Source organism: Bos grunniens, chromosome 17, assembly GCF_055505025.1.
Source record: "Bos grunniens cultivar Pamir isolate PY7600 chromosome 17, Bosgru_T2T1.0, whole genome shotgun sequence".
NCBI lineage: Eukaryota > Metazoa > Chordata > Mammalia > Artiodactyla > Bovidae > Bos > Bos grunniens.
In genome coordinates, this window is record NC_141181.1 from 30,337,836 (window position 1) to 30,350,475 (window position 12,640).

The 12,640-nt window shown below is 38.3% G+C and overlaps 1 protein-coding gene across 4 annotated transcripts in view; it reads right to left on the bottom strand.

Moving 5' to 3' along the window:
- Positions 1-12,640, bottom strand: part of INTU (inturned planar cell polarity protein) — a 93,791-nt gene that overhangs the window by 68,234 nt on the left and 12,917 nt on the right. For all 4 annotated transcript variants that reach the window (XR_015144295.1, XM_086346777.1, XM_086346775.1 and 1 more), the window contains exon 2: positions 3,150-3,688. Coding sequence is in view for 3 of the 4 variants with exons in the window: in XM_086346777.1 (XP_086202903.1) it covers positions 3,150-3,688 (539 nt within the window). In the remaining variant the exon portion in view is untranslated. The remainder of the gene's footprint in view (positions 1-3,149; positions 3,689-12,640) is intronic.

Consider the following 12,640-nt stretch of genomic DNA (forward strand, 5'->3'; position numbering starts at 1 on the left):
TGGAACCTGGACTGGCGACTCATTTCATATATGATATTATACATATTTCAATGCCATTCTCCCAAATCATCCCACCCTCTCCCTCTCCCAGAGTCCAAAAGACTATTCTATACATCAGTGTCTCTTTTGCTGTCTCGTATACAGGGTTATTGTTACCATCTTTCTAAATTCATCGCAGCACTGTTTATAATAGCCAGGACATGGAAGCAACCTAGATGTCCATCAGCAGATGAATGGATAAGAAAGCTGTGGTACATATACATAATGGAGTATTACTCAGCCATTAAAAAGATACATTTGAATCAGTTCTAATGAGGTGGATGAAACTGGAGCCTATTATACAGAGTGAAGTAAGCCAGAAAGAAAAACACCAATACAGTATACTAACGCATATATATGGAATTTAGAAAGATGGTAACAATAACCCTGCATGTATTCTTTTTACATAGTTTATTCATTCAGTACATGTTTTTGAGGGCTTATTATGAGCCAAGCATTTTGCCCTGTGCCAAAGATGAAATAATCATTTTATTTCAACAAATTTCCTTGTCTACTTATTTGTAAGTTATAATCTTTCTTTCTAACTTTTTATTGCTATTTAGTACACATGCAGGAAAAGTGCATAAATTGTAGTACAATACATGCTACCTCACTCAAGTTAATAAAGTAGACTACTAGCATCTCGGGTACCTTTAAATTATTTTAACAATAAACAGTAGGCCCACCCTGGTAGTCTTCCTCTCTGGTTGATTCTCTTTCCTCCCATACAGAGGCACAAAGATCACACCCAGAGGTAACTGGCATTCCTAGGAGGGTCAGCAGACTGGAGTGATTATCAGGGGAAAAGAAATAAGGAACAGGAGGCTAACTGGTCATAATGACCTCTCTGTTAGGTTTCAAGAGAAATGGGTACAAAAATTTTAGAAATTTGTCTAAAACTCAGTCCAAATGGGTATTCCCAGCAAAGGCCCCAGGTGAGTATAAAGAGAGGACATGAGCTGGGGTTTTCCAGCATGTGGGATCCTACAATTATGGTGGCAATCCTGCAACAACCAGGCAGGATTTCATAAGCAGGTATGCTGGCCTCCTTTCACAGAACTAAAAGAAAAAACCCTAGAGATATTGTGGCCCAATCCTGTAACTTTACACAGAAGGAAGGTGAGGACTTCAGAGAATGAAAGTATGCACTAGCTCCTGTTCCAGGTGTCTGTTACTGCCTAAGTGATCACTAAAAACTCACTAGCTTCAAACAATAATGATCATTTTTGTAACTATATGTGAAGATGGATGCTTCCTAGACTTATTGTGGTGATCATTTCAGAGTATACACAAATATAAAATCATTATACTGTATACCTGAAACTAATATGTCAATTATATCTCAGTTAAAAAAAAAAAAAGAAACAAACACCAACCACCATTTATTATCTCTCCCGGTACTGGGGTGGATGGGGTTCAGCTGAGGTTCTCACTAGGGCTTCTCATGTAGCTGCAGCCGGACAGTGGCTGGGGCTGGAGTTCCCTGGACAGACTCTTCACTCACATCTGGTGGCCATTGGGAAGGGTAGCTGGGGCCTCAGCTGGGGCCATCAGCCAGAATACTACTACTCAAGGCCTCTTCATGCCACCTGGGCGTCCTCACAGAACAGTGACAGGCAAGCACTTCCTCACAGAATGGTGACAGGCAAGCAGCATTGCCTGTTTACGATCCCACTTCTTAAGTCACACAGTACCAATTAAGCTGCAGGCGCAGGCCAACCAAGTTCAAGGCCAGGGAGGCGGGGCAGAGACACCCACTCAGACTATAACTCTCCATGGGAGGAGTATCAAAATACATTTTAAGGAGAGAAAATGGAGATCTTGTTGCAACCAGTTAGAACACACACTTTGCACAGATGCCCTTCCTATAAGATTCCCCCTTGCAAATCCCCATCGTGGCATTTATCACACTGCAGGAAACTGCTTATTTTTGACCCACCTCTTCCACAACAGTTAAGTGAAAGTCACTCAATCGTGTCTGACTCTTTGCAACTCCGTGGACTATACAGTCCATGGAATTCTCCAAGCCAGAAGACTGGAGGGGGTAGCCTATCCCTTCTCCAGTGGATCTTCCCGACCCAGATATCAAACCGGGGTCTCTGAATTGCAGGCAAATTCTTTTCTAGCTGAGCCACAAGGGAAGCCCTTCACAACAGTATGAGCTACTTAAGAGAAGTAACTGGATTATTAGTGTAACCTTTGTATTCCTGGCATTTAGCAGATGCTCAAAAAATTATCTGTTACATCAATGACAAACAAAAGTTGGACTTTTAAGTAAAAGATATTTTTAAAATATTTTAAATGGTTTCTAAAGAATCTAAAAAAAACTCCTTTATCAAAAGCTCTCAGACTGAGTCAGCTTAAGACCATCAGCTTTGAGAATTGTTAATACCTGTAAGTTTCATTAACAACAGAGTCTCGTCTTTAACTAATTTATCTTAGGTAATAAAGTTGCTACTAATTCAAATATATCCAACAGCTTAAAATATATCAGCAACACAAAATGCTCATCTTAACACATATTCAGAATAACTCATAGGTTTATTATTTTCCCTTCAAAATTGGTAGGATATTTTATGACAAATGCCCATAAAAGGAAACTTATTTGTAACACCACTGTTGCTAAATGTGCCAAAGGAAATCATTAAAAAACCACTCCAAGAACTCAGTGTGCTTAAGTCCAAACATACAATTTTAAAGTATTTTTATTCTTAAATTACATATTTTTGTATCATGTTATTGGATATAGGTCATTCAAACCTAAATTATCACTGTACTGTCAATTTTCTTTTTCTTGTCAGCAAATAAAACAAAGATGCAATAAAATTTATAAAAACTCAAAAATTAGTTAAGTTGTTCCCTGGCTGAATAAGGTATGCATGCATATTCAGTGCATAAAGTGCTTGTCTAAAGAACACTGCTCATTGCAGTACACCATCCTTACAATTTCACTACTGTCCCAAATATCCCAAATGATATTGTCCAAGTATCATTGAGCAATCTTTAATTAGTTGAGACTCAGTATAATTTTGTTTTAATCCCTTTCCTCACAAGGCATCATCAACCATTAACCCTGCAAACAAGGACTGATGTTCACCAGCAGGACTTACCAATTAAAACCTGACCACTCTTCATTGCAGATCCTCCTGGCAGCAGGCCATGGACCACAAGCCTCTCTCCACCGCCCTGTTTTCCAGTTCTTCTCCAGCTCCACTTGGTCTGATGGATAATCCCAACAAGTACTTCCAGAAGCTTGAGCTGCTCTTTGGCTTTGGTGACCGTTAGCTTTTTGGGGTTTACGTAGATATTCACATCTTTGTGCCGCTGCTGGACAATAACTCCCGTTTTCTGATTGGACTGATGCTTTAGAATGGATACTGGCCCGCTGGCATTACTATTTTTTTTATTATAGCGCTTGGGTAAAAGTTTTTTACTTTTTAAAATCTTGGTAAACCGCTTGAGTTTGGGTTCATACTTTTTTCCTTCTCTGTAATCATCTTCTTCGATAATAATCTCGTTTTCACTAAATCTGACATGGTTCACGGTAGGTGTTTCAGGAAGGAGGCTTTCCTCCTCATCCTCACTCAACTCCAAATAAAACAGCTCTCCATTTTTCTGCACACTGTCCAGCCATTCAGGCTCAAGGTCACTATGGAAAAGAAAAAAGACAGTCTGAATCGCAGCCAAACATAAGAAAAACAGTTATGCCTTTCCAGCATGGGGATGAGGGTAGGGGCTGGGGTGAAGGGGGATGGGAAGGGTGAAACCTCCTTGATTATCTCAAAGTCTCCTTACTGTTTCTAATTTACTGTGAGCATCAGCATTATTTACTGTAGAATGCTGTTTGTAGAGCCTTGAAGAACTGGGGTTGGAGGAGAGGGGATCAAAATGGCACAGTGATAGCAAAGAAAACAAGTGAAAAAAAGAGATGGCCCTCTTCTAGAATCTAAGGTTCTGTTTTGTTTTTTAAATTTAATTCCCTGTGTGATTTTTGTTCACTTTAGACAATTTCACTGGACAATAATTTATGTTAGTAGTTGATTATGCAATTATGTCCACAGATGTAAGACATTTGGAAATTGTACATAAAAACATCTTATTTGCATAGAAATTATTCATCATGGCTGACATGCTAAAACAAAAACTAAAGCCTACCAATATTAAGAGACTTTGTTTATATAATAAAGTTTCAAAAAAAGGAACATTCACTCACCATGGACTAAAATCTTTGCTGAGATCAACTAATTTATCATACAATCACAGTTAATCATAATCATTTTGTAGCCTAAAATTTCCATAAAATTCTTTTTAATGAACAATTTTAGCAGGAAAAGTAAACCACATATTACATAATCCATCATGTGATTATTAAAAAAAAACCTTTTAACTGGGAAGTAGGACATTGAAAAAAACAAAATTGTTGCTATTAAAGTGATTGAAACAGCACTGAAAAACAAAAATACTCTTCTTAAGGTAACAGAACTAACCACAAACTCTATCCTGTTCTATGTTACAGTTTACCTTTCAAATTGGTATACTTTAAAGCAAAATTTGTTACAGTGGAAAAAAACTAACATGTGGAGAGAGTTTTTTCAGAAACATGTACTGTAATACGTTGGCATGAAAGGGTATAATCTGTGTCCTCATCATTCAGTTATAAGACATCTCTATTTTCTGCAGTATTTATTATTAGCAACTGTGGTTCTTTTAACTTAAGAGTCAAGTGTCTCTTTCTAAATATCGTGAAAATTAATCCAAAAAAACGCACTATTCTATTACTCACTCTGAAACTAACCACTGCCCTGGTCTGTGGTTGGTAATTAATACTGAATTTTCAACTACATATGTTTGGTTAAAAAAAAAAAAAAAAAGCATAACTATCCCCAGATATCAAAACTAACATTTCTTTGGCCCTTGCTGGTCCCCAGTGTGTGGATCATTTTAGGCACTTAGGCACATGTGTATTATTCACCATTATCAGTTGCTTTGAATATATCTATCTATACCTGCAGAAATCAGCATTTAATAACTCTGCAGTTCTACTGATAAATAACTGTGTCCTTGCCATAAAAAATTAGATAACAATGTACCATAATTTAAAATGGCACAATGAAAATACCATAATTATACACAATTACTTATGGAGATACATATCAATAAGAAAATGAATGAAGCTGATTTGCTTTATCATCTCACCCTTTTAATCTGCTATGTTATTTATATTAAAGATCATCATCATCATTATGCTCAGTCGTGTCCGACTCTTTGCGACCCCATAGACTGTAGCCTACCAGGCTCCTCTGTCCATGGGATTTTCCAGGCAACAGTACTGGAGTGGATTGCCATTTCCTTCTCCAGGGGATCTTCCCAACCCAGGGCTCGAACTCGGGTCTCCCACATTGTAGACAGACGCTTTACCATCTGAGCCACCAGGGAAGTCCTATATATTAAAGATACGTGATCCCAAAGAAACATTTATCCCTCCCTGCTAAACATGATTTATCTTATTCTCTAAAATCTGAATGTGAAACCACTTTTTGGTTACGAGTTAATGATCCCAGCAGGGAAGTGTGCCAGGGAGGGTGGCATTCAGTAGTGGAACAAATAAACAGCACCAGGCACTGTGCTGAGTACTAGAATTACAGTGATGAAAACATCAGTTCCCTCCCTTGTCCAGAGGAGAGGAGAAACTGAGAAAGAGCTCATGACAATACACATGGTCAGTGCAAAAGAGAGTTTATCCAGCTTGGTCAAGTTGAGGGTGGGATCAAGGGAGACTTTCCAGTAGGGAGACCACACAGGTGAGTTTTAAAGTGGCCAGGGAGGAGGGCTTGGGAGGCTGAAGCAGAGGACGAGATGAGAATTCCAAACAAAAGTACCAGGATGAGCAAAGGCCTTGACGGGTAGTCTCCTCGGTCTATGTGGACAACCACAGCCCGTCTGTGGTTGTCAGAGTAGAGTTGGTGAGTTGGGGAATGATAGGAGATGTGGAGTTCTAATTTTGCAAGGGACCCCTGCAAAAGATTTGGATTTTGTTGTGTAGGTAAGAGAGCATCAGTGAAGAGTTTTAGTAGAGGGTTTCCAAGTCAGATACCCTTTGAACAGCTCTACGTTGACAGGATGATAGAAGAAGTTGAGGTGGACAAAAATTCAAGAGGCCATGCAGGGGACTGCTTCCATAGTCCAAGCAAATATGATATAACTAAGGCAATGGGAGAGGAGACGGAAAGCAGGAAAAACATTTGAGACATGCTTGAAAATCACCAGGATGTTGAGACTGATTAGATGTGATGATGAGCAGGAGGAAAGAATTGATGCTGATTAGATTTCTAGTTGGCAACTTGTACTTTCATGCATCCTTTCTTATATATATAGGCAGACTCATTTTACATAAATGGGCATGTAATTATTGTACAGGTCATCTTCCCTTTCTACCTTTCTCTGACATAAATGATGTTAAAATCTATGTACCACACAAGGTCTTGCTATATAGCACAAAGAACTATAATATCCTGTAATGAATCAAAATGGAAAAGAATATGAAAAAGAATATAGATATATAAGTACAACTGATTCACTTTGCTGTATACCAGAAACTAACTGGAATTATATATTGATACATAACATTGCATATCAACTATACTTCAATAAAAAAAAAATTCTGAAAATCTATGTTCTTATAACAATATAATATATATATAGGGAAATCTGCTACTGTTTGTTTTGAAAAAGTGATTGGAACCTACACATATGCACATGCACACACACAAGTATAATTTATCACTTAAAATCATGATTTAGAAATCCCTAATGGCTATATCCCTTATGGAAATGTAGGGAATTTGATTACTCACCTACTGATAAGCTTTACATTCACTTTTTTTTGGCGGGGGGTGTGCCTATGAACAACAATACAATAACCATCCTTCTATGTAGGAAAATATATATATGTACATACACACACATATATATACACTTGTGATATATATGTATATACATATACATTTTTACCCAAAGACTGTAGCAATTCACATTTCCACCAGCAATGAATGAGATCCATTTTCTTAACCTCTAGATTTAAAAAATAATTCACTTTAAGCAGAATAATTTGCTTTTTAAGAAGAGGAAGAAATTTTTAAAAAGGGGGTAAGAGACAAAAATAAAGACAAGGAAATGACTGTAGTATACAAATGAAGACAAAACACATAATAAAAGGAAAATGAACTGAGAAGTCACAGACCTTGGTTCAAACTGTTCTTTTGAGATTTTCACTTATGATACTCTGGACTGGATCTGGGAACCGAAAAAGGACTTAAGCAGAGGAACGGTGAAATCTGAATAAAGTCAGTTTAGTTAATAGGACTGTACTAATGTTAATTTTGACATTACTAACTAACATTACTAATGTTAGTTTTGACAAACGTACCATATTTGTGTAAAAGGTTAACATCAGAGAAAACCTGGGTGAAGAATTTACAGAAACTCTTTGTACTACCTTCGCAACTTTTCTGTAAACATAAATTTATTCCAAAATAAAAAATTCATTTTTAAGTCTACCAGTTTTAATTAAGATTTTTATGATATATAAAAATCACAGTAATCAATATTAACATAAATATCCTTTCCTCTCTTTTTCTGAGATCCTATGGTGCAAGCTGCAAAGCTGTTATTGTGCAAATGTCTTTCAATGAGATTCTTACTTGGTTTATTCTGCTTTGCTCTAAACAGAAATAACTGTGTATTTATAGTCGGCCTGCAAAGTTTGATGGCACATCAATTGGGTTCAAACTCTAAATGATGTGGTAAATATGGGCAGAGGCCTTCTTCCTAGAGAAAAACTTGCTAATTTGCAGATAGTTTGCTTACATAAGCTGTAACAGAAATATATTAAAGAAAACAAACTTTAGATAATGCTAATACGTTGCTCAATTATTGATGTATTCAAGAATTCCATGTTGATACTACATCTTTTTTTCTTCTTCTAAGTTATGGAATCTCTCAGATCCTTAGCTGCATTAATGTCAGCATTTTATCCAAGTGAAATAGCATCAGCATTTCCTTGGTCACCACAAAAATGAGAAAAACGTTATGAAACAGCCAGCCCTCACGGCACATTTCCTTAAGGAAAACAGATTTTGGCTACAATTTCAAACCTCTTACGTTATACTTTTTTACTTTTAGTGGGAAAAGCACACATGCTTTACCTAGGCAGCCAACACATGTGGCTATGTAGTTACACAGTACTAATAGGTACAGCAGGGCAAGTCTAGGGACAGAGAAAAACCACACACAACAAAAGCAGCATGACAAATTATCATGGATTCCACTGCGGCTTGGTTCAGTAAGGACTGGTCTGCGTAATGCTTTTCTGTGTTTTCATTTCTATGTTCTGTCTACCAGCAATATCTAAATTTTCATCTCCAAAGTCTTCTCCCTGTTTTCTAAAAGGAAACAATGATTTTTAATGGATAAAATCTGTGCTAGCTTGAGAAGGTGGGGAACCTGGGGTGGGCTGATGGTGTTCCTTCCAGTCCAGCCACAGCCACCACTGGAACAAATGTGAAGCACAACAGAGAAGGGGTGAGCCAGTGAGCTAACAACTGTGAACCTGTTGCCTGAAACAACTCTTTACACCAGGGACACATCTCCACTGGAACTATGCTAATAATGACCCCATCTCCTATCCCAATACTTCAGCTAAACGGGGCAAGTCTACAGTGCACTAAGTTAAGGATATAAACACAGACTAGCAAATCGGTTTCTGCTAGAACTTTACTGTGCTTTTAAAAGAAGTCAGGTGGACAGACAGCTCTTCATCTAGCTCAAACACAAGTGCCAAAAGTGAGGAATGAAAACTGCTATAAAGAAAACAAGGGCTTCCCTGGCGGTTCAGGAGTAAAAGAGTCTGCCTGCAATGGAGACGTGGGTTCGATCCCTGGGTCAGGAAGACTGCCTAGAGTAGGAAATGACAATCCCCTCCAGTATTCTTGCCTGGGAAATCCCATGGACAGAGGAGCTGGCCATGATGTCACAAACAGTCAGACATTATTTAGTGACTAAACAACAACAACACAGGAGAAAAACTGTTACTGGAGAAATCAAATCTTGTTATTGTTCAGTTGCTAAGTTGTGTATGACTCTGTGTGACCCCATGGACTATAGCACGCCAGGCTTCTCTGTTCTTCACTATCTCCTGGAGTTTGCTCAGATTCACATCCATTAAGTTGGTGATGCCATCGAACCGTCTCATCCTCTGAGTCCTCTTCTCCTTTGCCTTCAACCTTTCCAAGCATCAGGGTCTTTTCCAGTGGGTGGCTTTTCACATCAGGGGGCCAAAGTATTGGACCTTCAGCTTCAGCATCAGTCCTTCTAATGAATATTCAAGGTCGATTTCCTTTAGGATTGACTGGTTATATCTCCTTGGTGTCCAAGGGACTCTCAAGAGACTTCTTCAACACCACAGTTCAAAAACATCAATTCTTTGGTGTTCAGCTTTCTTAATAGTCTCACTCTCACATCCATACATGACTACTGGAAAAACCATAGCTTTGACTACATGGACCTTTGTTGGGAAAGTAATGTCTCTGCTTTGAAATATGCTGCCTAGGTTGGTCATAGCTTTTCTTCCAAGGAGCAAGCATCTTTTAATTTCAAGGCTGCAGTCCCCATCTGCAGTAATTTTGGAGCCCAAGAAAATAAAACCTGTCACTGCTTCCACTTCTGCCTCTTCTATTTGCCATGAAGTGATGGGGCCAGATGCCATAATCTTTTTTAATGTTGAGTTTCAAGCCAACTTTTTCACTCTCCTCTTTCATGCTCATCAAGAGGCTCTTTATTTCTTTTTCACTTTCTGCCATTAGAGCGGTATCATCTGCATATCTGAGGTTGTTGGTATTTGTCCTGGCAATCTTCATTCTAGCTTGTGATTCATTCAATCTTGATTCCAGCTGTGGCATTTTGCATGATGTACTCTGCATATAAGTTAAATAAGCAGGGTGACAATATACAGCCATGACATACTCCTTTTCCAATTTTGAATCAGTTAGCTGTCTGGTTCTTGACCTGCATACAGGCTTCTCAGGAGACAGGTAAGGTGGTCTGGTATTCCCATCTCTTTAAGAATTTTCCACAGTTTGTTGTGATCCACTGCTGCTAAGTCGCTTCAGTCGTGTCTGACTCTGTGCGACCCCATGGACGGCAGCCCACCAGGCTTCGCTGTCCCTGGGATTCTCCAGGCAAGAACACTGGAGTGGGTTGCCATTTCCTTCTCCAATGCATGAAAGTGAAAAGTGAAAGTGAGGTCGCTCAGTCATGTCTGACTCTCCGCGACCCCATGGACTGTAGCCTACCAGCCTCCTCCGTCCATGGGAGTTTCCAGGCAAGAGTACTGGAGTGGGGTGCCATTACAATTAAGTCTAAAAAGGATCAATTAAGGTTCCAGGAGAAAGTAGCACTTAAATGGGATCTTGAATGATGATGACAAGTAGAGACAGGAAGAAAAGGTATTTCAAACAGAGAGAACAAAGTATGTACAAAGTGTAGGAGGAGTAAAAGAACATTTAGGAATGAGAATGGGTGACCATTTCAGTGTAATAATATTATGCACTGAATTCTTATGTTCCCCCAGAATTCATATTTTGAAACACTACCCCCCAATGCAATGGTATCAGGAGGTGAGGCCCTTGGGATGTAATTAGAATTAGATGAGGTCACAAGGGTGGAGCCCTCATGAATGGAATTAATGCCCTTAGAAGAGCCACAGAGAACTTGTTTCTCCTCTCTACTATGTGAGAATACAATGAGAATGTGCAGTCTATAACTTGGAAGAGGGCCCTCACCAGAACTTGGCCATGTTGATATCTTGACCTTGGACTTCCAGTCTCCAGAGCTGTGAGAAATAAATTTCTACTGTTTATATACCACTCAGTTTAGGATTCTTTTTTTCTTTGCTATGTTACATGGCTTGTGGGATCTTGGTTCTCTAACTAGGGAGAACCTGTGCCCCCTGCAGTGGAAGCATGGAGTCCTAACCACTGGACCACCAGGGAATTCCCTAGGATGTTTTTAAATTAGTGGCCAGAGCTAAGACAAGTAGGAATAAAGGTGACTTAAAGGAAGATCATCAAAGATGGATCTGAGAGGCTAAAGAACAGATCTAAAATAGCTTTAAAAAGCATCCTAAGGAATCTGGAATTTATCTGGGAGGACAAAAAGCTTTTGAGTAGAAAAATGATTTAATAGATTTTTCTTTTTAGAGCAGTTTCAGGTTCACAGCAAAACTGAGCTGAAGGTACAGCAACTTTTCATATACTCCCTCCCCATGACATGCATGACCTCCTCCACTATCAACATCCTTCACCAGTGTGGTTCATTTATTACAATTGATAAACTCATAATCATAATCACCCCAAATCCACAATTTATGTTACTGTTTATTCTTGGTGTTGTACAATCTACAGGTTTAGACAAATGTATAATGCCATGTATCATCCAACCACTATATAGCATCACACATAGGAGTTACACTGCCCTAACACAATTATTCTAATATTTTCAATTTTAAAATAAAAGTTAAAAAAGATGAAGGCTCATAAAGTTTCCCAGTTACCAGGAAGATAGTTTTTATGTTAAAGAAAAGCATGTCTTTTCTAAGGCAGCCAGACAAAGATTTCATTTCCAAAGAGACAGAAAAGCTTATACATTTAGCCTTTATTTTCTCTTCAAGTGTTTGCCCCTTAGAATATAGCACTCTTGAGACATCTTGTAAAGTAATAAGTTATACCCAAGAACTAATTCTGAATTCCTAAAAACCAGAGAAAACTTGATGAAATTAAAATGTCAACACTTTCAGGTTTTCAGAACCCTACTCTTAATCTAGTACTTATTACACTGAACCAAAATGCCTCTCATAATAATCTCCTGAAAAAATTATTTTGACATTGCAAATATGCTATGGATACTGAAAAAATCAGTAAAAGTTTCAGTTGTTTCAGGCTACATTATAAGAAATTTCATTGTAATTGAAGTGGCTGAATTCTTTGAACAATAGTCTGCAGTGATCAAACCTGAAATATTAGATAAGTTTTTTAATCTCAGCCTTCTTTTCCTGATCATAAGGATGATCTGGTTAAGGACATGGATATCAACTTCATTTTAGTTAGCTTTGTTGGTAATATTCATGTGTGTGTTTAATTATACTTTTGATCCAAACTGCTACACTGTATCTTTTTGTAATAGGTTCTGTACAAGAAAAACAATTTAGAACTGTAGTTTAGAAAGTAAACACAGTCAGCTGTATGGAAGAAAGACAGCAAACAGGAGAAATTAGAAGCACCCAGACCAGTTGTACGGCTACTCCACTGGTATAAGGGACATGCGAGCAGTTTAAGTAAGGCGGTGCCTGTGAGAAGGGGAAGGAGGTGGTAGGGTGGATATTAGAAAAGTAAGTCAACAGGATTGGAGACTTATCAGATCTGAAGACCTGAGTAAAAACAGAGTGAGGTCAGCAAATGAGATGGGCAACACTAGTGAGGAACTAGGCAGACAATGAATTCTTTTCAATATGCTGAGATGGAGATGGTGGCAGAGAATTACCATATCT